This window comes from Oryza glaberrima, chromosome 3 (genome assembly GCF_000147395.1).
Source record: "Oryza glaberrima chromosome 3, OglaRS2, whole genome shotgun sequence".
Lineage (NCBI taxonomy): Eukaryota > Viridiplantae > Streptophyta > Magnoliopsida > Poales > Poaceae > Oryza > Oryza glaberrima.
Genome location: NC_068328.1, coordinates 9,899,145 through 9,923,184, shown reverse-complemented (window position 1 = coordinate 9,923,184; position 24,040 = coordinate 9,899,145). Strand labels below are relative to the sequence as shown.

General features: G+C 45.2%; 3 protein-coding genes across 5 annotated transcripts; all 3 read right to left on the bottom strand.

Moving 5' to 3' along the window:
• Window positions 1–2,492: 2,492 nt before the first annotated feature.
• On the bottom strand, window positions 2,493–5,381 carry LOC127768089 (laccase-3-like). Its single transcript, XM_052293612.1, has 4 exons — window positions 5,164–5,381; window positions 4,660–5,056; window positions 4,425–4,553; window positions 2,493–3,910 (listed from the first exon to the last, which is right to left on the bottom strand). The coding sequence occupies exons 1-4, from the start codon at window positions 5,284–5,286 to the stop codon at window positions 2,673–2,675; spliced, it is 1,887 nt and encodes a 628-aa protein (XP_052149572.1). The 5' UTR covers window positions 5,287–5,381; the 3' UTR covers window positions 2,493–2,672.
• Window positions 5,382–7,993: 2,612 nt separating this feature from the next.
• LOC127768088 (probable leucine-rich repeat receptor-like protein kinase IMK3) lies at window positions 7,994–11,037 on the bottom strand. Its single transcript, XM_052293611.1, has 2 exons — window positions 9,086–11,037; window positions 7,994–8,976 (listed from the first exon to the last, which is right to left on the bottom strand). The coding sequence occupies exons 1-2, from the start codon at window positions 10,875–10,877 to the stop codon at window positions 8,303–8,305; spliced, it is 2,466 nt and encodes an 821-aa protein (XP_052149571.1). The 5' UTR covers window positions 10,878–11,037; the 3' UTR covers window positions 7,994–8,302.
• A 3,717-nt stretch (window positions 11,038–14,754) lies between these two features.
• LOC127768613 (pentatricopeptide repeat-containing protein At1g62350) lies at window positions 14,755–19,471 on the bottom strand. 3 transcript variants are annotated; one of them, XM_052294226.1, is made up of 4 exons: window positions 19,201–19,471; window positions 18,362–18,495; window positions 17,059–17,424; window positions 14,755–15,227 (listed from the first exon to the last, which is right to left on the bottom strand). In XM_052294226.1, exons 3-4 carry the CDS (start codon window positions 17,395–17,397, stop codon window positions 14,823–14,825), a joined length of 744 nt encoding a protein of 247 aa, XP_052150186.1. In that variant the 5' UTR covers window positions 17,398–17,424; window positions 18,362–18,495; window positions 19,201–19,471; the 3' UTR covers window positions 14,755–14,822. The 3 variants fall into 3 exon arrangements, with proteins under 3 accessions (XP_052150186.1, XP_052150188.1, XP_052150187.1); XM_052294228.1 differs by having other exon boundaries at window positions 17,059–17,419; XM_052294227.1 differs by having other exon boundaries at window positions 19,070–19,206.
• Window positions 19,472–24,040: the final 4,569 nt, after the last annotated feature.

The window sequence follows — 24,040 nt, the reverse complement described above, 5'->3', positions numbered from 1 at the left end:
ATAGGATTGTGGCCTTCGGCTAGCTCCAAGTGACAGCCTAACACAAGCTAATCAAGGATAATCATAGAGACACCACAAGCAGCTAGCAGCTAGCTGATCATTAAGAACATAAAGAGAGAACACATGCAGTTGGGAATACTTGTACATGTCGATCCCACCATGCATGAATGCACTGCAAAAGAACAAGCACCTCAAGGCAGCTAACCGCCGGTGCACTTTCGGGGACCCGGAACGGAGCGACCTCAGCCGTCGGATCTTGATCGGGCGGCCCGGAAGCCCGCGACATGCTATTGACAGCCCTCCATGCTTTGGGGCTCTCTTTCCTCCCCCATTGAAGTTGCAGTGCTTGTATGGGGCAATGCCATTGCCAGCTCCATAGTTAATTGCGATTTCAATACTTAAATCACGGTGTGGAAGGTGTGTGCGCTTAGAGTATTAAGTAGTGACGCAATGCTCATACTCAGGCCATAACTTCCAATCACACCTATAGAATTTTAATATATCGTCTTTTTCAACATTTAGATTGGTACAAAAACCGATGCGAATAATAAAAGGTAAGTTTATAGTGTTTAATTTTAATATGTTATTTTTAATGGAAATTCATTTAAAACAAAACGAATTATTTCCTATTGAGTTCCAATACAATTTGTATGTTAATTTCCAAATAGCCCTAAAACAACAATTATTATGTGAAAGGATTATGTGTAAGACTTTTTTTTTAACACAATACAAATGCAGTCATTCACGCAAGTGTACACTCATCCCTATGAACGCATACATTTATACATTACCCCTATGAGGCTATATGAGTATCTCTTAGAAACTGTCAAATAGGCTGGCATAGGCTTACCATAAACGTCTTGATGTTGACGAGTATGTCGCCTAGTTAATCTTAATCTTAACTATTATAAAAATCGAAGATGTTTCCACCAGAATTTCGGTACGTCATTCATATTTGAGTTGGTTTTCTAATTTCTATAACATTCGTATTTGAGTTGGGTCCATTTTTCACGCGGCGATTGCATGCGACATGTGCGCGGCTTTTTTTTTTTTGTTAGAGATGTGCGTGCCTGAGTCCCTTTTTCACTCACCTCTTGCCACGCGCTGGGATTGGGCCCGCGGTGCCCTCACGCATGTGATTTATTTTCCTTGCCGCACGGCCGCGCGATTAGGCCCACGACGCCCTTGCCCATGATTGCCTAAAATCGTATCCGATTCTTTATGTTGCACACTTTTAGATATCGACGCGGTCTCTGATTCTCTTTTTATATGCGTACTGAACAGCCAGCGTGACCAGCTTGCCTCAGTGGGGAAACCAAAAACTCTTTGAAGTGGCTAAAACTCTTCAAGTGTACTAGAAATTGATGTATGTACCATATGAAAAAACATAAAAATATTGAAAGTTTTGTTTATTATGTGCATAGTCGGCTAATTATGATAGAAATTCAGTTTTTTTTAATCTCTAACAAAGTTTCATCCTCTCTCGTTCTAGCATATTCGCTTCCCTTGCCGTAGAATAACCACTCAATCTCTCCTTCCACTTGTTATCCTACTTGATAGTTTGTTGATCATGCGCTCTCTCTATATACATACTCAAGTTTTTCGTATTTTTTCCCGTTGCAACACATAGGCACTTGACTAGTCACTAAAAAAATAAACCATAAATACGAGCACCCGTGTCACTTGAATCCAGATGGATAATGTGGAACCTAATTAGTTGAGTTATATTCAGTTCACGTTGAGAAAGATATCTTTTGGAGTTCGTCGATGTCCATTGATAAGGTTCAAAGTCTTGATAATGGCAGGAAAAACATGTTGGCTTCACTTCATCACTACTAAATCAGATCAGATTGTCCAATGATTAGAGGGTACCAGTACTTAGAATGCGTAGGTCCGTGAATTGTCGGTTTAGGTGTGATTAAAGGGTACCAATTCAAACTGTTCAACTAGCGCAGTCTCAAGTATAAACAATAATGTCCCTCTCCACTACATATTTCGCGGCCGTACTTCTTATCATATTTTTGTTTCATGGTTGTCACTCGTCAGCATTGAGAGTTCCATGTTTTTCATATACATATCTTTTGTCGGTACCATTTTCTCCATTTCATTTTAGGGGATAAAATAACATCATTCTAAGCTGAATTGGCGGGTTAAAAGTCTATTCTAATTCCCTCAACTATTGCCCGATTCTAATTCGTACTATGTCTTTACCGTAAAACCAAATATAATGGCTTCTTTAACTACCAAAATTGGCTAATTTTAACTCCATGCTTACTTGCTTAGATAGCAAGAGGGATATAAACAGCACGGGACTAAAATAGACTTTTTCCTTCTTGAAAAAAGGTTGAAATGATAGTGGAGGCCCATTATAATATAGGCCAGCCTGATTGGCCCGAGAACACACCATCGTTTAAACCAGTTTAAGCCCATTTAGTACTTCCAAGAGCGCACAGTGTGTACTACAAAAGAAAAAAAAAGTGATCCATAATTAGTAGAAACCCTCCGTTCTCTTTGCAAATTCAAATCGAAATCCAAAATACAATATGCCAAATTCTAAACGCAAACACACAGGGTGTACCATCGACACGTACAATGCACACAGCCCTCCTCAAATCGCCACCACGTACGTACGTACACAACTACACAAACCCAAAGAAACGAAAAGTTCTTCTCTACAGGGCGCACAACGGCAGGTCCAGCGGCGGCGCCATGGTGGCCTCCAGCTCCGCCTCGCCGTCCTCCACCAGCAGCGCCATGCCCAGCCCGCCGGTGAGATGCGCGTCGATGTGGCAGTGCACCAGCCACACCCCGGGGTTGTCCGCCACGAACCGCACGACGGCCCACCCGCCGACGGGCACGCCGATGGTGTTCCGGCTGGGCGGGTCGACGAGGTTGAACTTGTGGGCGTCCCTCACCGGGTCGTAGTTGCCGAACCCCGTGGCGAGCACGTAGAAGTGGTAGCCGTGGATGTGCATGGGGTGCTCCTCGGCGGCGAAGATGCCGGTGTCCTGGAAGACGATCTGCACCACCGCGCCGTACCTGACGCGGTACAGCTTGGTGCCCTTCACCGGCTGCCACAGCGCGCGGGGGACGTTCTGGGAGGTGAAGTCGAAGAACACGGGTGGCATCGGCGGGAAGTCGTCGGTGAACACGCCGGGGATGTGGTGGTAGTGCGCCTGCAGGAGGGAGACGGTGTTGGGGAGCTGGAACGACACGTTGTTCATGCTCGCGCCGAACCGGGTGTTGTTGGGTCCCTGGCAGAACGGGCCGGGCATGCAGTTGAAGAGGCCGAACCCCACCGTGGTGAACACCTCCTGGGTCACCGGCCCGGGCACCTTCACCGGCGCCGGGCTCCGGATGCTGTTCGAGAACGCCGTGGCCGTGTTCGTGTCGTTGTACGCCGGCAGGTACGGCAGCATTGGCGCCGGCCCGGCGCGCCCAGGGTTGCCGCCGGAGTACTTCGACCGGCCGAGCGACCCGTTGAACGTGCCAGCGCCAGCGCCAGCGACGGCGCCGGCGCCACCGGCAGCTCCTGCGCCTACGCCAGCGCCAGCAACGGCGCCGGCGGCACCTGCGCCGCCGGCTGTAGTGGGGCAGCCGGCGCCGCCCTTGTACTGGAAGATGGCGGTGGCGGTGGTGTTGTCGAAGGGGACGCCCTGTGCGGAGGCGTAGGCGCGGGCGGCGAGGTAGTAGCGCCCCGGGGCGGCGTGGGCGGTGACGAGGACGTCGGTGGTCTGGCCGGGGCCGAGGAGGACGACGGTGGTCTCGAACGGCTTGGTGTACATGGAGTCGGCGGCGACCACGGTCATCTTGTGGCCGGCGAGGGAGACGAAGAGCTCGGTGTTCATGGCCGCGTTGATGATGCGCAGCAGGGTCGTCTCGCCGGCGGCCACCGGGATGATGCTCGTCTCTGTCACGGCGACCGCATGCATGGTAAGCAAACGACTATAGTTTACAGGCAAAATCATGAATCACTTGCAAGTCAAAACGGGAGTGACGTTATTCTCACAACAGATTGGTCAAGATATTTTTTTTTTATCTTTCTTCATTTTTTAATCTTTTTTTGATTCGTTACCTGAATCTTTGTCTCTTCATTTTGTCACGTTGCAAGCATCTAAACAAAACAATGCAACGCTCATCTCTACGACCTATGCTATACACAACAGTAGGAATGCTTTTTTCCAAACCAAAAGTTGCCTTGGTCGGTTTAACCAAATCAGGAACTTGGCACAAGAACGTGCAGTGTCAGATAATTCACCTTCCACGAACTAGTTTCTTAAAACACACTCCAAATTTGAAGATGTTCCACTTCTGGCAGAGTAACTCAAGAAGTTAAGAAAAAAGAAAAAGACATGCACAATTTTTTTCGTAACAACCGCAGAAACAATCTCCTGAACGAGAAGAACCAACAAGTAACCACTCACCTTGGGCGGAGCACTCAAGGAAATCCCCCGGCTGGCCATTGATGAGGATCGCGTCGGACACGTTCGGCGGCGCGCCGGTGATCATGGACTGCCTCAGCACCGCGATCGGGTCCCTCCTCCACCACTCCGCTGCGAACAAACAAAACCAACCCACATCAACACCGTACAAACGATCCCTCGGTGCGCGTGTGCGTCTTCCGTGTAATCGTAAAGACAAAAAAAAAATGTACTATACCTAGTATGATGGGGAACTCGGAGTGGGGCTTGGGGAAAGGGTAGGGGACGCCGGGGCGAGGGCGGATGAGGAGGGCGCCGTGGACGGTGGCGCGGAGCCACGAGCTGTGCGCGTGCCACCACAGGGTGCCCTCCTGCCCCTGGATGGCGAAGCGGTAGGTGTAGCTGCCGCCTGGGCGGATGGGGCACTGCGTCACGAACTCCGGGCCGTCCGCCCACCCGTTCCGCAGCTGGCGGAGGCCGTGCCAGTGCAGCGTCACGTTGTACCTCGCCATGTTCACGGCCCTGATCGCCACCGTGTCGCCGTCGTACACCTCGATCGTCGGCCCGGGGAACTGCCCGTTCACCGTGATGATCTTCTGCGTATTGCACAGCCTCTTCACTAGCGTCTCCTGGACCTGTTGTAAAAAAGAACGCCATCGCAGTTGCAGCAAGCTCAGGATAAAATCTTAGGCAAGATTATGTTAACTGTTCACCGCAATGCAAGAACGAGATCATCACGTACCACGAACTCGTAGAAGCGCTCCTCGGCGACGGCGGCCGGGAGGAGGAAGCAGAGAAGGAAAAGAGCAGCGGCAGAGAAGAAGCAGAGCCTCATTGTCACCGGCCCTCTCGTCGTCGTCGCCATTGCTCTCCGATGCTTTGGTTGCAGGCTGGAGTTTGCCTAGGTGACGAGGTTGCGACGGCGAGACGAGCGTATATGTAGGGGTGGCTCAGGCGGGAAGGTGGTGCGGTTGTTCGAGGTTTGGAAGATTAGGTTTCGATGATTTGATCCGCGGAGATGTTGCGGTGGCTGGCTCCGGCTGTTTTTTTTCCCCTTTCCTTTAAGGTGGTCGCCGCCGAGCACGCGTTCTAGCTATTAGCAGCTCTGGTTCGCATTTCGCATGCTGATGGGGAGTTGTTGCACCCACTGGACTATCAGACTATGTATGTATAAGATTCTTGAAGAAATCAGTTCACCGTGCCCAATCTTTTTTGACTTCTTGTTCTGGCAGTTACTTTGTTTTGTGCAGTGGCCGCATAAGCGCGGTGAATCGAGAAGGTAGACCGTGAACACAACAGAAAGTGGTTTCTTCTGAAGTGAAAAGCTAGGTAGGTTTATCTCCATCTGTCAAACGTTTCTTTTTTTTTTAAATTACACAGTAGCCTACCACTGAAATCACAATGTTGTTAAATCCTGAAAAATTCGCTCCCATGAAAAGTCGTACCCAGGACCTCAGTAGCAGACTCTTATAACCATTAGGTTACAGGTCCTTTCGCCATCTGTCAAATATTTCTGTTAGTTTCTGGTCGAGAAATATTAAGATACACTGGAAGTTAATTATTTCATATTATAAGTCATTTGATTCTTTTTTTAATTAAAATTCTTTAAATTTAACCCGAATTTGTAAAAAAAACATCTACCACACCAAACTAGTTTTTATTAAATTTAGCATCGAATATAATTTAATAATATATTTGTTTTTTTTGAAAATATTAGTATATTGTTTATAAATTTGATTAAACTTAAAGAAGTTTAACAAAAATGTTAAACGAGTTTATGATATGAAACGGACGGAGTAGCAAATTTAGCCTGAACAATCAACTAGTAGTACATAGTATGATGGATGATGGATCTTGCTTTTCACATTAGCATGGGAGGGCACTACTATATGTTTGTGGTAAGATGATTAGAAGATAGCAACACATGTATAACGCATCCAAGATCGTGGTAAGAACTCTGAGAGCGACTGAAGCCGTTCTCTTGGAATACGCAATTATGAAATGCCTCAATTATGCAAATCTGCGAAAAGCGCGCGACTTTGTGGTACAGAATATCATTAGGACTTACGCGCGCGCGCGCACACTGTGTAGGAGTTAGTAGGTTGTTTGACAAAGTGAGGTCAATTGGTCTTTTTTTCCACTCCAACTGAACAATTCCATCAGCTTTTCATTTATTAGGTGGCCAGGAGAAGACGCAGGTGCGATATGATTAGTTAGGGCCATTGAAACAAGCTTACGATACTGCTTTGTCTCAGGTAACAGTTAACTAATCTTCTGCCAGTTCCATGGTAGCAGCACCGAAGAAAGCAACATGTGAGCTGTGACAACATTTTTTTTCCGAGGCACACATGTAACAACATTCTGAGCGTGTCCATCTGAAAGTCTTACCAATCTCCCTTGCAATCGTACCGATAATTTCTTCAGTAAGAACGAAGAAGGATTCGAGCAGTGTAAACGAGCTTTCTGGTTTACACTGCTGTATGCAGACTCTTGTATGCTACCATTGGCCTACTGGGTGAATTCCGGTTGATGAAAAGTGGGTCCTGCCTGTCATGCAGAATAGTAGAAGAACCCATAACTTTCTGGTGGGAGTGGATTCTAATACCTCGAGGAGATATCCCCTAGTATACCTTTTTCTTCTAAATTTGATGCAAATAGTTGTGAAAAATTCTGAAAAAAAATTAACAATGTAGAGTATAATGATATCTACTAGTCCACCAAAATTCATGTTCATATTCAATCTACACATCGAGAAAAAAAAGACAAATTTAGATATAAACAGTATGCTACTATTCATACGTTGAATTTGTCTTTTTTATATCTCGATGTGTGAGTTGAGTTTAGACTTAAGATTTTGTGGAGTTGTATATATGTGTTATATGAATGTTGTCAAATTTTTCCAGAATTTTTCATAACCGTTTAGATGATTTTTAAGCAAACGAGGAAACATCTCATCGAGGGATTAGAATAGTTTCCCCTTTCGGGTTTGGATGCTTGAGATGGATTCAAATGGCAGACTTTACGCTTCAACTTCAGGTTGGCTGCTCCTTTGTAAAATAGCACAGTATCTTTAAGTGGCCATGAGCTTGAACATGCAAGTTGACTAATAGCTGGGACGTGTAATTCACGATATATAGCGAGTAATTAGTGGAGGGTTTACTCCATCCTGCCACTTTCTGAATTGGATGGGTGAACAGTTTAACTGATTGGCGACAAGGTTAGATCACTGACTGGATCAACAAGAAATCAGAACAATACTGTCAGCAATAATCCAAAAAAAAATTATTAGCATATGCCAAAAACTTGAAATTAGCAGGTCACCAAATATATCTCGCCACATCAGCCTTCCTCTCTAACGTCCTCATATGCGTGTTTCAGTCAGATATTCATACACATGCTCTTTTGCATTTCTATTTTGTGCGCTAAGATTTGCAGTATCAGTTAATCCACTGCATAAATGACAAGAGAGTTTTGTTGCATCAAACCTCACTTTTTTTATCCTAAAGTAAGAAAGCAAAAGATGCATGTTCAAATTGGTTCTTCCTGCATGATGAAAGAAAAGATTGGGACAAGAAGGTTTATCCATAGAGATGAATCGATTGCTTTGGAATGACAAATTTTTGCAATGCATTAAGTGCTGAAGCACTACAAGTTTGCCTGAAACTTAATGAGAAGCCAGCACTCCCATATCATCTTCTGATAACAAGGAGTGCTTCTGGCAGATACAAAAGAATTCAGGAATCAAAGAATGGCATGAGCACCAAAATTCTCCTAACCCCCCTAAAAGCCTTATATACAGACCGAAAAATAGACTATGGAGTCTACTTATTGATGATCTGAAGTAACTAAGAACCGAAACTTTTCAGTCTGCAAGAGGCTGACTACTCTGTAATAGTCGATTTTGTGTCGTCGGTGATCGTCGTCGCCGTCGCGGTGGTTTGGCTCGGCTCGCCGGTGAAGGACGAGGAGGCCGATACTGCCACCGAGGGCTTGATCTGCTCGAGCTGTCTGAGAACCTGCTGGGCCTCTGGCCTCGCCGCCGGTGAAGGATCGACGCAGTGCAGCGCCAGTTTGAGCGTCTTCACGAGCTCCTCGCCGGTCTCCGAGCCCGCGGCGGCCGCGTCCTTCATGAGCTCAAGGTCGAACACCTCGTTGGTCCACTCCTCCTCCACGACAGAGGCCACCCACTGCGGCAGGTCGAGGCCGTTGGTCGTGTCGCCGGGCGACTTGCCGGTGAGGAGCTCGAGCATGATCATGCCGAGGCTGTAGATGTCCGTCTTGGCGTTGGCCTTCTTCAGCTTGGAGAGCTCCGGCGCGCGGTAGCCCAGCGCGCCCGCCGCGGCGATGACGTTGGAGTTGGCCGTGGCGTTCATGAGGCGCGACAGGCCGCAGTCGGCGATCCTGGCGTCGTTCCCCTCGTCGAGCAGGATGTTGTTGCTCGTCAGGTTGCCGTGCACGATGCTCGCCTCCGCGTGCAGGTGGTGCAGCCCACGGGCCACGCCCATCGCGATGTTCATCCTCGTCGGCCAGTTCACCGGGTTGTCCGGGGCGCGAGCTGCAGCACGCAAGAGCGACGTCAATGGCGGAGCCGTGGAAGCAATGGCAGAGGATGCAAACAAACAAGAAGCCGAAGAACGTTGTGGTGAGGAGACGAGCTTGATTACCATGGAGGAAGGAGGTGAGGTTGCCCTTGGTCATGAAGTCGAAGACGAGGAGCTTCTCGCCCTTGGGGCCGAGGTAGTAGGCCCTGAGGGCGAGGAGGTTGGGGTGGCGGAGCTTGCCGAGCGCGTTCACCTCCGCCTCGAACTCCTTCTGGTTCTTGGCGATCTTCTCCCGGAGCCGCTTCACCGCGACGAAGGTGCCATTCTCCATGGTCGCCTTGTACACCGTCCCGTACGTGCTCTTCCCCAGGATCTCCGCCGTCGCGCACAGCAGGTCGTCCGCCGTGAACGAGAGCGGCCCGTCGAAGTGGACAAGCTTGCCGCCGCCGTCACCACCGGCGCCGCCCGAGCCGCCACCGCCGCCTCCGGACTTCCCGGCCGCCGCCTTGGCGGTGGCGTCCTTGGCGCCCTTCTTGGGCGACTCGCTCTCCTGCTTGTCTTTCCTCCAGAAGAGGAGGACGCAGCAGAAGAGGAGCAGGAACAGCAAGCAGATGCCACCGACTGCAAAGATGAGCTCCCTCTTGTTGAGCTTCCGTGTCGGCCGCTGCGACAAAGGCACCGGCGGCGACGCCATGGTCGTTGGAGAGGAAATGGAGGTGCAAATGGCGGAGCCATTGTACCCACAGAGCTGGATGTTTCCCGCGAACGAGCTGGCATTGAACTTGCTGGAAAGAGCGACAGGCACAGGCCCTGACAGGTTATTGTAGGACACATTGAAGGATGTCAGATTGTTCAATCCGCTCAGCGACTCCGGTATCCCTCCGGTGAGGTTGTTCTCCGACACGTCGAGCAATGACAGCGCCGAGATGTTCCCGACCGTCGCCGGAATCTCGCCGTCGAGGACATTCCTCCTCAGGGACAGCTTGGTCAGGTTCTTGAGCCCATCAATGGCGTCAGGTATGTGACCCCCGATGTCATTGCCATCGAGCTTGAGCTCCACGAGCGAGGTGAGGTTACAGAGTGAGGCAGGGAGGCTACCACTCAACAGATTGTTAGAAAGATCCAAGCTGTGGAGCCTCGAGAGGCTCCCGATCCCATCAGGGATGCTACCACTGATCAGGTTGTAGCTAAGAGAAAGCTCGTGGAGCATCCTGAGGTTGCCAATGGTGGGTGGCACCTCGCCGCTGAGATTGTTGCTGCTGAGCTGAAGGGACACGAGGAAAGGGAGGGAGGTGAGGCTGGATGGCACGGCACCGGTGAGGTTGTTGTAGGCGAGGTTGAGCCTGAGGAGCCTGGTGGCGTTGGCGAGCGAGGCCGGGACGGCGCCGGAGAGGAAGTTGCCGCTGAGGTCGAGCGTCTGCAGGAGCGCGCACCCGCCGAGCTGCGGCGGCACGGCGCCGGCGAAGCGGTTGTTGAAGAGGTAGACGCCCCGGAGCTCGGGGAGGAAGCCGAGGGAGGCCGGGAGCTGCCCGCCGAGCGCGTTGTCGTGGAGGCTGAGCTTGCGGAGCGCCGTGAGCTGGCCGACCTTGTCGGAGAGCGCGCCGGCGAGGCCCTTGAAGGGGAGCTGGATGGCGACCACCTTCCCCTGCGCGCACTTGATCCCGGCCCACCCGCCGGAGCACGCGTCGAGCCCCGTGCCGTTCCACCCGCGCAGGAACCCGCGCGGGTCAACCAGCGCTTGCCGGATCGCCTGCAAACCCTGCAGGTCGGCCTGCGCGATCACCACGCCGTCCGACGGCTGCCCGCCCGCCGGCACCGCCGCCATCGCCGCCGCCACCAACATCACCATCAACATCTTGACAAAACCTCCTCTCGATCCAACATCGCATTGGTTTCTGCTTCTACAAACATCCATGGCTAGCTATTCGGCTACTCCTACTAGCTACTACTCGAACCTAGCTAGCCTACTAGGCGATCTAGTAGAATGCAACTACCAACGCAAATCGATTTCTTGGTTTCTGCAAGGAGGAAGCAAATAGTACCACACCCTATATAAGCAGAGGCACCACGCCACAGGTCAGAGGAGGAAGCCAAGAAAAAGGAGGGAATAATTAAGCGCAACGGGATTCAATCCCAGATGCGCTAACCAACGGCTAGCTTAGCTCAACCCCACCCCTCCTCCTCCTCCTCAAACACGTGGCATATGCCACTGACAGCGTGGGCCCGGCGCGACAGCCTCAGAGCAGAGGGAATCCGAGATCCCCATCTCATTCAGTGCTCTCGCCGCAGGCCGTACTCTGTCCTTGGCCGTGCTGCTCCTCTGCTCCCCCCAAGTCCAACGGCTATCTCCCCATCCCTGGCCCCACCCGGCAGTGGCTCACCGGAGCAGAGGGAGCACGTGCGACAGGAGTTAAAATATTCCTACTCGTCGCATTGAAAGCAGCAGCCGGATTAATTTAGCCGCAGTAAAGAAGAGTGGATTTGGTACAGGCGAGCAGGCAGCGTCGCAACGGAAACGGCAGGAGGAGGAGAGCAGTGGCTGCTTGCTCGAGGGCCCGCGCGTCGGCGGCGGCAGAGCAGCGGGTGGGGAGAGAGAGAGAGAGAGGATGCCGCGGCCGCCCGCGAAAAAGGCCGAGAGATTTTGCGGGGATCCGGCTTTTGTCAACTGCTGGCACTGACTGCAGCAGCCACACACACTCGATGTACTGGAGGAATGTGCGCAGCGGGGGGCAATTGGTGTCGCCAACGAGCAGGGGATCGCGTGCCCATCCAGAGAGAGCCCCCATTGACCTGCCTGCCCTCTTGTCTCGGCAACGGGCAGTAGACAGTTGCTCGGGGTTGGAGTACTAGGGTGGTGATGCCAATGCAGACGAGAGGATCCATGATTCCAAATGTCCATGGTTCAAAAGGGGGCCATCGAGAGCGGCAGCCCGGAAGGCAAAACAGAATGATAGGACAACCACGGGTCGCATCGTCCGATGCAAAACGCCCTGCGTTTGAGTGATAGAACTGGTTAGGATTATAGATCCTGTTTAGATGAGACTAAAACTTCTAAGTACCTATCATATCGGATGTTTGGACACTAATCTATTTATTATATAATTAAAGGAATAGAAAAAAGAGCCTCCACATTCGCTTTCATGGTCTAGAAATTCTCACATTAATCAGAGAAAAAGAAAAGGCAAAGACCATATAAAAATACAATTTAGAAATAGCTTAAATTCGAAATTAAAAAATAAGGAATATTAGAAGAGGAGACCGGAGTCCATATAGAAATATAATTAGGAAATAACTGAAATTCGGAATTAAAAAATAAGGAATATTAGAAGAGGAAACCGGAGTCCATATAGAAATACAATTAGGAAATAACTGAAATTCGGAATTAAAAAATAAGGAATATTAGAAGAGGAGACTGGAGACCATATAGAAATACAATTTGGAAATAACTGAAATTTCGGAATTAAAAATAAGGAATATTAGAAGTAGAGTATAGAGTCTATATAGAAATACAATTAGGAAATAACTGAAATTCAGAATTAAAAATAAGGAATATTAGAAGTAGAGTATAGAGTCCATATAGAAATACAATTAGGAAATAATATAAATTTGGAATTAAAAATAAGGAATATTAGAAGTAGAGTGTAGAGTCTATATAGAAATACAATTAAGAAAAAAAATAGAAATTCGGAATTAAAAAAAAGGAATATTAGAAGTAGAGGATAGAGTCTATATAGGAATTAAAACTAACTAAAATTTGGAATAAACATAATAAAATTAAAAGTAGAGTTTAGAGTCCGTATAAAAATACAATTTATAAATAACTAAAATTCAAAATTAAGAAAAACATGGGAAGAAGAGTTTAAGGTCAATATAGGAATACAATTTAGAAGTAACTGAAATTCGAAATTAGAAATTAAAATTAAAGAATATTGAAATATGAGTTTAGAGTCCACATAGAAATACAATTAGAAATAATAAAAATTTAGAAATAAAAATAAATAATATTGAAAGAAGAGCATAGCGTCTATATAGAAATACAATTTACAGAAAATTCGGAATTAAAAAAAAGAAATATTAAAAGATGAGTCTAGAGTCCATATAGGAATATATATATATGTATGTATGTATGTATGTATGTATGTATGTATATATATATATAACTAACACGTATATAAAATATAATATGAAAATTCAGAAATAAAAATAAATAATATTAGAAGAAGAGCATAGAGTCTATACAGAAATACAATTTACAGAAAATTCAGAATTAAAAAATATATTAAAAGATGAGTCTAGAGTCTGTATAGGAATATACAAATAACTAAAATTTAATATTAAAAATAATTAATAACTAACACGTATATAAAATATAATATGAATATTACACATTAGTAGTTTTGTAAAGTTATTGCAAAATTTAAAATTATGTTGTCATTTTAATATATTTGAATAATATAAGGAGAAAACATATATGCTATTATATGAGAGAAAATATAATGATGCTAGCCGCGAAATCTGCGGGCCACCATGCTAGTTATAAATATTAAACGCAGACTATCAATAAAACCCATCTATAATCTTGGACTAATTCGCGAGACGAATCTATTAAGCCTAATCAATCCATGATTAGCCTATGTGATGCTACAGTAAACATTCTCTAATTATGTATTAATTAGGCTTAAAAAATTTGTCTCGCGAATTAGCTTATATTTATGTAATTAGTTTTATAAGTAGTCTATATTTATTTAATACTTTAAATTAGTGTCTAAATACATGGACTAAAGTTAAGTCCCTGGATCCAAACACCACCTAGGACTCCAGTAGCCATTTGAGGCTTTGTTTAGTTTCAAATTTTTTCTTCAAACTTCTAGCTTTTCCATCACATCAAAACTTTCCTACACACATAAACTTCCAACTTTTCCATCACATCGTTCCAATTTCAACTAAACTTCCAATTTTGACATGAACTAAACACACCCTAAGTGATCTGCTGTTTCCTTGGGATGGCATCATTGGCATTGCACGGTTTCATCTTGGAGTGATTCAGTTCAGAGCAGTAGTAGTTTTCGTTTAGAGAGAATCTATTACATGCCACTGACTTTGTCACGCGTCTACGATTTGCCACTAACTTTGTCACGTTCTATAATATATGCCATCGACTTTTGCTTAACTTCTACGATTTACCATCGCCGTCCGGTTAGCATCTGTTAGCATTGTATAATTTTATCTAAATGACTAAAATACCCCTAGGACAAAAACTTCCAAAATTTGGATAAAATTATCAAAATAACATATTATAAACATAAGATTGTAAACATCCAAAATTTGGCCAAAAACTTAAAATCTGATATTTCCGAATTTTTATCCAAATTTTGAAAGGTTATGTCCCAAGGGTATTTTGGTCATTTCAACAAATTTGTACAGTACTAACAGAGACTAACCGGACGGCGATGGTAAATCGTAGAAGTTAAGCAAAAGTCGATGGCATATTGTAGAACATGACAAAGTCAATGGCAAATCGTAGACGCGTGACAAAGTCAGTGGCATGTAATGGATTCTCTCTTTGGTTTATCATCACAGATTGACTGGTCCTGTAGTTAGGGGCATGGATGCTTTGCCACCAAACGCCAATACTCCAAGGCTCCAAGCAGTATGATTCACCATGGGTCCGTGTCAGTATCCGTGTCCCCATGATGAAAAACATTGGACATGGTGGACCAAAAGAACCGACAGAATGGTGTTGTTCGGCTAGTGCACAATGCAGAGAGCAAAGCATTAGCTGAGAAATTGAACTTCGTGTGTACCTTTTCATGGTATTACCAGAAAGACCTCAGAAATGAAGGTAGGGATGTGTAACTGATCAAAATTTGAATTCATCGTCCACATCTGACAGGCTATCTGGAGGGTCATATACAATCATATCAGGGAAGAGTTCTAGAAAATCTTGCTTTATCTTCTCCCTTAGGTCAGGATATGGAACCAGGCCTTTAAGTATAACCCGGAACGGCAATGAGAGGGGTGGATCTGGAGAGCTTCTCATGTCTTCGTAAAATTCCATTGCCAGATCAATCAAGCCGGCATCACAGAAGGCTCTAACGATGTCACCATAGGTGTGCTGATCAAATAACACGTCTTCAGACTTAAGATCTGCCCAGACCTGCCTTGTCTCCTCAATCTTCTTGTTCCTAGCTAGCATATACAGCATGTCCCGGTAGAAGTACATATCAGGGCGGTACCATATTTCTTTCCGCACGACGCTATATATCTGTAACAACAAGTACATGTCTATCTTAGGTTTATGGCACCACTTTAAATAAGAGTATTTATTATCTGCTCTTCCAATTTCCCTGGTAAAAGGAGTTTGAGAAACATCCAGATATCCAAGGCTATGACAAGTTAAAAACACAACAATATGATCTAAAAGGGCACAATGCACAACTATAATAGCTGACTACCCCCCCCCCCCCCCCCCCCCCCCCCAAAAAAAAAAAAACCCTACTTATCCATATGACTCATAAACTAGCTAACGTACAATATATACCACCAGGGACTTAAAAACTTAAAAGTGTCTTGTCAGCACCTACCAGCAAGACCAAACACAAATGTAAATTGGACTTTATCGCCAAAAAGTTTATTCAAAATTGTGAGATACAAATTTCAGAAGGTTATCGGTTTGCCATGATAAACCACCTATACTTGAGCAACCAAAGTGTGAATAAATCGCAGGATTGATGGCACAGCAGCCTCAGAGATTTATGACAGAAAACCAACCTTACAAATTTAATTATATATGTGAAGCAAACTATTTAACATGGCAAAATCACTTCATATGCCTATTATAATATGGAAATAAACCAATGAATTGGGAGGTTCACAACATGGATACTGTTGGTTTAGTTTTCAAAAGTCAGCATAACTCAGACCAACATTTAAGTTAAACACACAGCTGAAAAAAATTGGAACAAATAGATAGAAACCGAAATGTATCTCCATAAGAAAAGGTTAATAGATTATCTAACGAGAACAGTTGTAAATATGCCAAAGAAATGCTAGAAAGGGGAAAAAAAGGCACAAACAACCTTGACAGTTGCAGAAAGTAAACCACTAATAGTAGATAGGCAAGACCATCAGAGCAACAGATGCTTATAATTGAATTGCAACTTGCAAGCAGATCAACATGGCACTGATGCTATCCTTATGGTCTCTTTGGAAGGAAGGAATGTAATTCAAGGGTCTTTGACACAGTTGGCTTATCTTTACTTTATTTGGCGAGGCGAATCAAGATCAAGGATGAATTAGCCATTTTGGCAACTAGTGAAGCCAATGATATTTGAAATTCTTGATCTAGCCGTGAAACACATGCAACTTGACTTACCCCCTTTCATATTTTTCAGAATGTTCTTCCTGCATTTTTTTCATTGTTTCTGTTCTGGGCTTAAGCCTTCCAGGCTCTGCCCTTGTACCTGATGAACCTTCTCCCTACTATCTTAATACACTAACACAGAGATTCTCCTGTGCATCCTCTAAAATGATGAAATAATGCAATAAGACCTTGTCTCTGTTTGAACCCACCTCAAAACGATTATCAGCTATGAAACTAACCGCTTTTAGATGGCACTTATGTCTAGGGGTCATGTTTTAAGATGGGTCTAAACAGAAACCAGGTCTGTAGGATTATTTTTCCCCAAAATGATCAATATGCTTCCTAGCACAGTCCCTAGGAAATTATAGAGTTTAAACAGCAGATGAATTCTACACAAACAGTTGTACTAGACATGACATATGCCTGCTTAATGCCCCCGCTCTACAATTAAAATAAAGCATGTCCCGTTTAGTGCAATTAAACAGTTAGATGTTCTAAATCATAGCCATATGCAGTGCAGCAGTGCCCCAGAATTGTACAGTAAGACAATTCTCAGTGTTAATAACGCATCGGAACAACTAATTGTGTACTTCCACATACAAATAACATGGCAATAACAATTTCCCTGCAAAGACAGCATCGAAATTACAGGTTTAACTAGATCACATTACAGAAAGGAAAGCAAATAGTAAGGCAAGCACAAACGAAACAGAAAGGGGAACGGAAGCTGTACCTTCATGGAGAGGAGGACGTGGTCCTGGCGGAGCAGCTCGGCGAGTACAGCGAGGAGGTCGTTGCGGAGGAGCCGTGAAACATGCGAGCGCATGAACTGCTCCAACCGTGGGCTTCCACCGGCCGGGGGCAGCGCCGCAAGCCGCTTCAGCTGCCCGACCACCATCAGGCCTTCCTTCCCCATCTCCTTCTTCCGCCTCCATATCGAGAGGCTCGGGCTCGAGGACACCACCGAAGAGCACTGCCGCCGTCGCAGTATTTCCCTTGCGGCGGTGGCCGCCGGCGGTAGGGTTTGCAGGAGGACGCAGTGGTGGCAGCTCGGAAGCAGACGACGGAGCATCTCAGAGTGGGCCGGGAGGCTACTGTACTGTACATGTTTATATAATCGTGAATAGGACTCGTGAAACATACTTCCTCTTTAAAAAAAAAACTCTTCTAACGATAGTACTGATTAGTAGCCTTGAGAAATAATACTTTATCCGTTCTAAAATGTAAACATTTTTAAGGTTGTCGTGGTAACAAGAAAATACTAAACGCCTAAAGCCCACAGAATCACTGATTGGAAGACCTAAGACCTACTCCCTCCGTCCCTAAATATAAGGGATTTTGATTGACGACTCAACAATATGTGCTCTAAGGCTACTAGTTCTAGATTTTTTGTGACAAGTTAATTCCACTGAGCAATACCTACACACCGCCTTTGGGACACCATATGTTACTACTAAATCTTGCTCACAGAACTCCCACACTTTTGATCTTTTATCACGTGATACTTTCAAGGACAAATATTCTAAAGAATCACCGGTCCCAGAACCCTCAGATACATTTACAGACATACTTGCAAACTTCCTAAGACAACATAAGGTACAAATAAACTATAAATACTTTGAAAGAAACACAAGTCCTAGTATCATGATGTTAAGAAAACTACACTTGTCCTAGTTTGTCTCTATATGAGAATGCCATGAAAAAGAAAGGACATCCTAATCAAGTGAATTCTCAAATTGTATTTCTACTCTAAAACATACGAAGTACTACTACTAGTATTGCAACAAAAATGCATTGTGATCTAGTTATGCATGTGTGAGCCCAATCTCATACCTCAGCTAATCCAACTCAGATATACGGCTGTCAAGATCGATCTAGATACTGAGTCAGGCATGATTACCAAGCTAAATAAATACTCTCACATCACAACAAAATGTTCAGACAAGGAGGGCACGGCAGTTCACCATATATCACAGGAGAAACATGCTAATTACACAGGAGAAACATCATTGGATAGAAGGGACAGAGAGGTGTACCGTTTTTAGTCAGTTTTGTCCTAGATTTTGGCCTTCACAACCTTGCTATCGACCCAGAGGGAGTGGTCCTGCAATACCTTCTTGATGGCGTCTGTTTCGCCTATTTCCAAGTACTTAGCTTAAATGTGAAAAACCTGCAATTAATATATAAACCTGCAATCAGAATGCAAATAACTAGCAGTGGTAGTAGTAGTAGCAGTAATACTCCATCAATCTCTTTTGTATTTCGACTCTAAAACATACGAAGTACTACTACTATTAGTATTTGGGTCAAGCTGAAATGCTCAATTTGTTTATGGGCTTTCCCATTGTCATACTGCAAGTCTGGTGAATGTTTATTTCAAGCATTGCACACACTTGTCTTTCTCGAATCTCGACTGAAAATATTACATTCTCCTTATGAATCTTGCTACTCAAAAGGGCTCTGAATTGATCTGAAAAAACACAGGTTATTTATGGATGGTTGAATGGCGCCATGCATTTTAATATTCAGAATATGACAGGCTGAAACTAACTTGGGGAATCCAGTCCATGTAGACTACTGCAGCTAATAACCTAATAATAGTTTTAGTTTCTTTATCATGGTGCCTTTTCTCTCTTTAAGTTAGGCATGGTATGTTATTCTATCTTCTGTCTTCAGTTGGACTGGAAAGGCTAACTCAAAATCAGCTCACTATGTTTCTGATGTCAGTAAAGAAAAAAATGCACCTCTGGTGTATTCCCGAAAATATTTCTGATGTCGGCTCCAACTCGCAGGAACCCCAATAATCCCCACCGACGACGACGTGCGGTGAGTGCAGATCCAACAAAGAAACACAAGAACCCCAAGAATCACGGACCTGGTGGATGGGCGGGTACATGGAGTTCGTGCAGACGGGGCACTCGAGCAGCTCGTGGACGCTTGCCGCCGGCGGGACGACGGGGCCCGACCACCACCCCGACCCCTCCTCCTCCTCCCCCCGCGCGGCCGCGCCCCCTCCGACGCCCGCGGACGGCCGCAGCGGAGGAGGGCTTGACGAGGATGGGGCAGGGCAGCCGGGCAGGTGGGAGACGCCGGCGACGCGCGCCGCGCGCGGGGCGAGGACGCGAGGGGGGCGGCGCCGGCTGGAGACCTGGAATCTCCCGAGTCGCGTCTCGCCCTCTCCGCTATAGAGGGCCAAATGGGCCGTCCGGCACGGCACGGCCCAGGCCCGGCCGTGCCTGGGCCGAGGTTAGTCGGGCCGGCACGGCCTGACCTACACGCTGGGCCGTGCCGTGCCAGCCCACGGGCTGTACACACGGCCCATGCACGGCTCATTATGACTCGGGCCGTGCCGTGCTGGACCGAAGGCACCATAGCCCATTGTGCTTCTCTACATAATAAGTCTATTTTTCATCCCTAAACTTTGTGGTTGTGTCCATAAAAAATAAGTCTATCTTATATTCTTGTTTCTTTGGGCCCTGCCTTATATGGTAATTTAAGTCTACTTTGCATCCATATACTACTTTTCTTCGATCATGCCATGCTGGGCCAGCCCACCGTGCCAAGGGTGCAGCCCAAGCATGGGCACAACCCCCCAGTCGGGCCAGGCTGTGCTTGGGCGGGGGCAAAATGGCGTGCCTTGGGTGGGGCCATGGGCCTTGAGCCATATAGCCATTTATACTCTCCGCTCTCTGAACACGCGGTGATTTGGGGAATGTAGGGATGACAATATTACGCGTGGGTGACCCAATGGGCACCGGCGTGGGTATGATATTTTACCCCTAGGAACACCCATCCGAGACTTGAAGATGTCGTGGGCAACAGCTAGGTTTTATTTTTTACCCGTGGGTAACCCATGCCTAACCCAATACATATGTATTAGCTAATTTCGACTTATCTCTTAAGGCTTATACCCCTTTCTCTTGGTTCATTTGCGATGCTAACTGATAATAAGTTGTGATGTAATTCAAATTATTGCTGGTAACTGATAATTTAGTAAATTATTTATTTTATTTCTCTTTGTTAAATTACCTATATTTCGAGTTATTATTCATGTGTGATCCATTGGGTACCCGCCGGGCATACCTGTGCTCGTCAGGCATGGGCTGGGGTAATGGGCATGGAGTTTTGCCCACTAACCCTAGTGGGGAGGGTTCAGGTGGGCGACGTGGGCATCGGGTTGGGCATGATTTTGCTCTACCCGTGCCTGACCCGGGAATGGCTGAATTGGCCACCACTGGACTCAACCATCTTAGAAACAATATTTCTTAGGAAAAAGTACACCGAAGGTCCCTCAACTTGCCATCGAGTTACAAAATCGTCTTTGAACCGCAAAACCGGATATGACGCATCCCTCAACTTACAAAACCAGTGTAAACTAGGTCCCTCAGCGGTTTTGACTCTGGCTTTGTCCTATGTGGCAGGGGACTCGGCGTGGGACCCACGTGGGCCCCATGCGTTGGCCTTTTGATGATCATGTTTCTTTTTGAGAAAAAAATGATAATCATGTTGAATTTTATTTTTTTAGGGCTTTGGTATAGGTTGTTTCTGTTTCTATCTAAAATCATAGTGATAAAATTAGCATGTGTGGTTTCCAGTGCACATTTATCAACATGTATATGGGATTTATGGTGTTCGAAAATTTTTGGTATGTAATATAAATTTATGATTTGTGAAGTAGGACTACCCAATGAAAAATTCATGGCTACGCTACTGTGTGTCATATCCGGTTTTGCGGCTCAAGGACGATTTTGTAACTCGATGACAAGTTGAGAGACCTTCGGTGTACGTTTTCCTATTTCTTAACCAAAGTCAGATTGGTCCAAACCAAATTTTATAGACACCATAGCGCGCCATCCCAACTGTGGCGGCAGCTCATTTCCCCCCGTCCAGACTATCTCCATTTAAAAAAAAACAAACCATTTGGCCCATTTAACCCCAGATCATTAGCAGGCCAAACAGTAGGTTCCATTCATTATAACCATTTATATAGAGTGGTTTAATGAAACCCCAACTTGCAGTGCAAATTGCACCTGCTTCAGAAAAAGGTACGGGCAGCACGGAGGGCTACACGGCGGGGAACAGGCTCATGCGCTCGTGAGCCATCATGTCGCCGCCGCTGGGCGGGGCGAGACGCGAGCCCGGGATTTCTCGGCTTAGAGCAAGTTTAATAATATAGCCCACTACTAACTTCAAATCATCTATACTATTTATTCTTACTTGTCATACATATATTACGTTTTAAAGTCCGTACTACAGATAACTACAGATCTGTAGTCCGCTGTTATTTTCTCTCTTTCTTTATCTCTTTAAAATATATTTATAGGCTACCGCTATTATTTTTTCTCTTTTTTATCTCTTTAAAATATATTTATAGTTAGTCTATATTGTTATTGTAATTGCTCTTACCAGTAGTAGTACTGCTAGTTGTCCACTCCACAAAGCCACGCCCCTTATCTTGTCTGTCCACCATCCCTGCAGACGCAGCAGCTGCCGCCAGCCACAGCCAGCGCAAGTGGCACCAGCCCAACTTGCCGCGAAAACTTTGCTATTCTCCCTCCCTACAGTTGCTGCGACGTCATGGACAATCACGCTGGTTTCAGCAGTTCCCGTGATACGTGAAAACTACGTGATTCTTTTCTCGCAGTTCATACGGGGATTAACCTGGTCTAAATTCAGTGTGATGCTCCACTGTTCTTTTATGAGTAGAAAACAGTTGGTTATTTTTTCTTTTTCGCAGTTCACACGGTAAATCAAGTTGTTCGAAACTCGCTGAAACTCTTGACTGAGTAGAGGAGAAAATAGTTGGTTGACAGCGTTGTATCGTCGACGTGTTCCCCTGCTGCCGTTTTGGCTACAGTGGCGTATACGTACCTGACCACTTGCCAACAAAGTGTACGTCGCCATACGTTGTACTGACAAACAAAGCGTGGATGCAGATAGACCGCAGACAATGTGGATGTTTTATTTCCATCATTTTTCTCTTCGTATACCTTTGGGTGTGTTCGGTGCAGTTTCATTGGACGTGCTGCAATGCTCCCAAATTTACTTGCATGGTGCCACTGTTGGTGTAGTTGTCACCATTGATGCAGCAAGTTGCACCGAACAGATCCAAAATGTATCTTTCTATCTTAATTACTTTAAAAACATACTCATTCTCCTAAAAAACTACTCACTCTCTTTTTAGAAAAAAAAACTATAAACTGTTCAAAATACCAACGCACTCTTTCTCCTTTCCTCCCTAAAACCCCACCCTTTCTCTTTCAAAAAGAAATGCTCTCTAAAATCCAATTAAAAAAACCACCTCAAAAATATCTCATGATGCTGTTATAAGGTACGAGCATGTAACAGTCAAACTAAGTGTCTGTTTTGATGTCCATCTCAATTTGTCACAAATTTGTGCCAAATTGTGGCGAGCTATAAATTATGTGGCTCAAAAATTAATGGTCATACTTGTGGCAAATTTTAGCTAAGAAAAGTATCAAGACTAGTGAGATCAAAAGAGAAGAAAGTGTGACTTGGTAACAAACCAAACACTAGCTACATTTGATCAAACTAACGTATTTCAAGTGAGGTAAAATGTGGCATAAACTAAACCAGCCCTAAACGTCCGCTGTGTCTTCAATTGCACGCATGTTTAAATATGTCATTTATTTTGTTTCTAGCAAAATAAATCTACTCAACCAAGCTAGCCCTGAGTCAGTACTGTCCATGAACTGATCATACGTTGGCAGGGCCGTACCTAGCCATTTTAAGCCCCAGTGCAAAACATAAAACGAGACCTTATAGAAAATATCAATAAAAGAGATATTAAATTGTTCAGAAAAAAATATTACGTAAATGATGGCAGCGCTCTCCTTAAGTAAGAAAAATAAGCGCTTCTTAATGTACTTATTCGATTTTCTTTACCCAAGCGGAAAAATGGAATGTTAGTACCTAGAAAGGCAAGTCCATGTCACCGTTATAAACTATATTCCTTTGAGGTTGCCATGATTATTATCGAACATCTACGGTAACCAAAGAAAATACATGTTCTAGCCAAATCAGTACATCAAGATGAGGGGAACTTTTTTTAAAAAAAATAAAATGAATAGGAAGAAAACATATTGGAAATTAGTGCCTTGTATTGAAATATGAGAATTTTGGGGCCCTTGATTTGGTTTGTGTGTGTGTGTTGGGGGGGGGGGGGGGGGGCTGTGCGGTTGATCAGTTGGCACATGGCCATGGACGTCCCTGTATGTTGACGAGTCTCTAAATCTTACTCCCTCCGTTCTAAAATAAGTGTAGCCATGAGTTTTCGTATCCAACCTTAATCGTTCGTCTTATTTAATTTTTTTTAAAAAAACTGAAAAGTATAAGTCACGCATAAAGTATTATATTCATGTTTTATAATCTACTAACCAAATAAAACGAACGATCAAAGTTGGACACGGTAACTCATGGCTACGCTTAATTTGGGACGGAGCTAGTAATTTCGTGTGGTATTTTAGTATTGTTACTGTGTTCGTCAAATTGCTTGGACAATGTTTTTTTGTCGTCAAATTCTAGATATCAACAAAGTGAAATATCAAATAAGAGAATCCCAAGTGCTACACTGTATATTCTAGAGAAAATCCAATAAATATCATCGGCAAACACCTAAATTCAAGAAATGCTATCAACTAGTGTGTGTTCCATAAATTACCATCGTGCAAACAATTTTATCCAGAAATGTCATC

Excerpts from the sequence above, each read along its gene's own strand:
- LOC127768089 (XM_052293612.1), bottom strand. The coding sequence starts at position 5,286 with ATGGCGACGACGACGAGAGGGCCGGTGACAATGAGGCTCTGCTTCTTC. Across the intron at positions 5,057-5,163 it reads AGCGCTTCTACGAGTTCGTG|GTCCAGGAGACGCTAGTGAA; the intron begins GTACGTGATGAT and ends TTTTTACAACAG. Across the intron at positions 3,911-4,424 it reads CCTTGAGTGCTCCGCCCAAG|AGACGAGCATCATCCCGGTG; the intron begins GTGAGTGGTTAC and ends TCGCCGTGACAG.
- LOC127768088 (XM_052293611.1), bottom strand. The coding sequence starts at position 10,877 with ATGGATGTTTGTAGAAGCAGAAACCAATGCGATGTTGGATCGAGAGGA. Across the intron at positions 8,977-9,085 it reads CCTCACCTCCTTCCTCCATG|CTCGCGCCCCGGACAACCCG; the intron begins GTAATCAAGCTC and ends TGCGTGCTGCAG.
- LOC127768613 (XM_052294226.1), bottom strand. The coding sequence starts at position 17,397 with ATGCTCCGTCGTCTGCTTCCGAGCTGCCACCACTGCGTCCTCCTGCAA. Across the intron at positions 15,228-17,058 it reads ACGTCCTCCTCTCCATGAAG|ATATATAGCGTCGTGCGGAA; the intron begins GTACAGCTTCCG and ends TTGTTGTTACAG.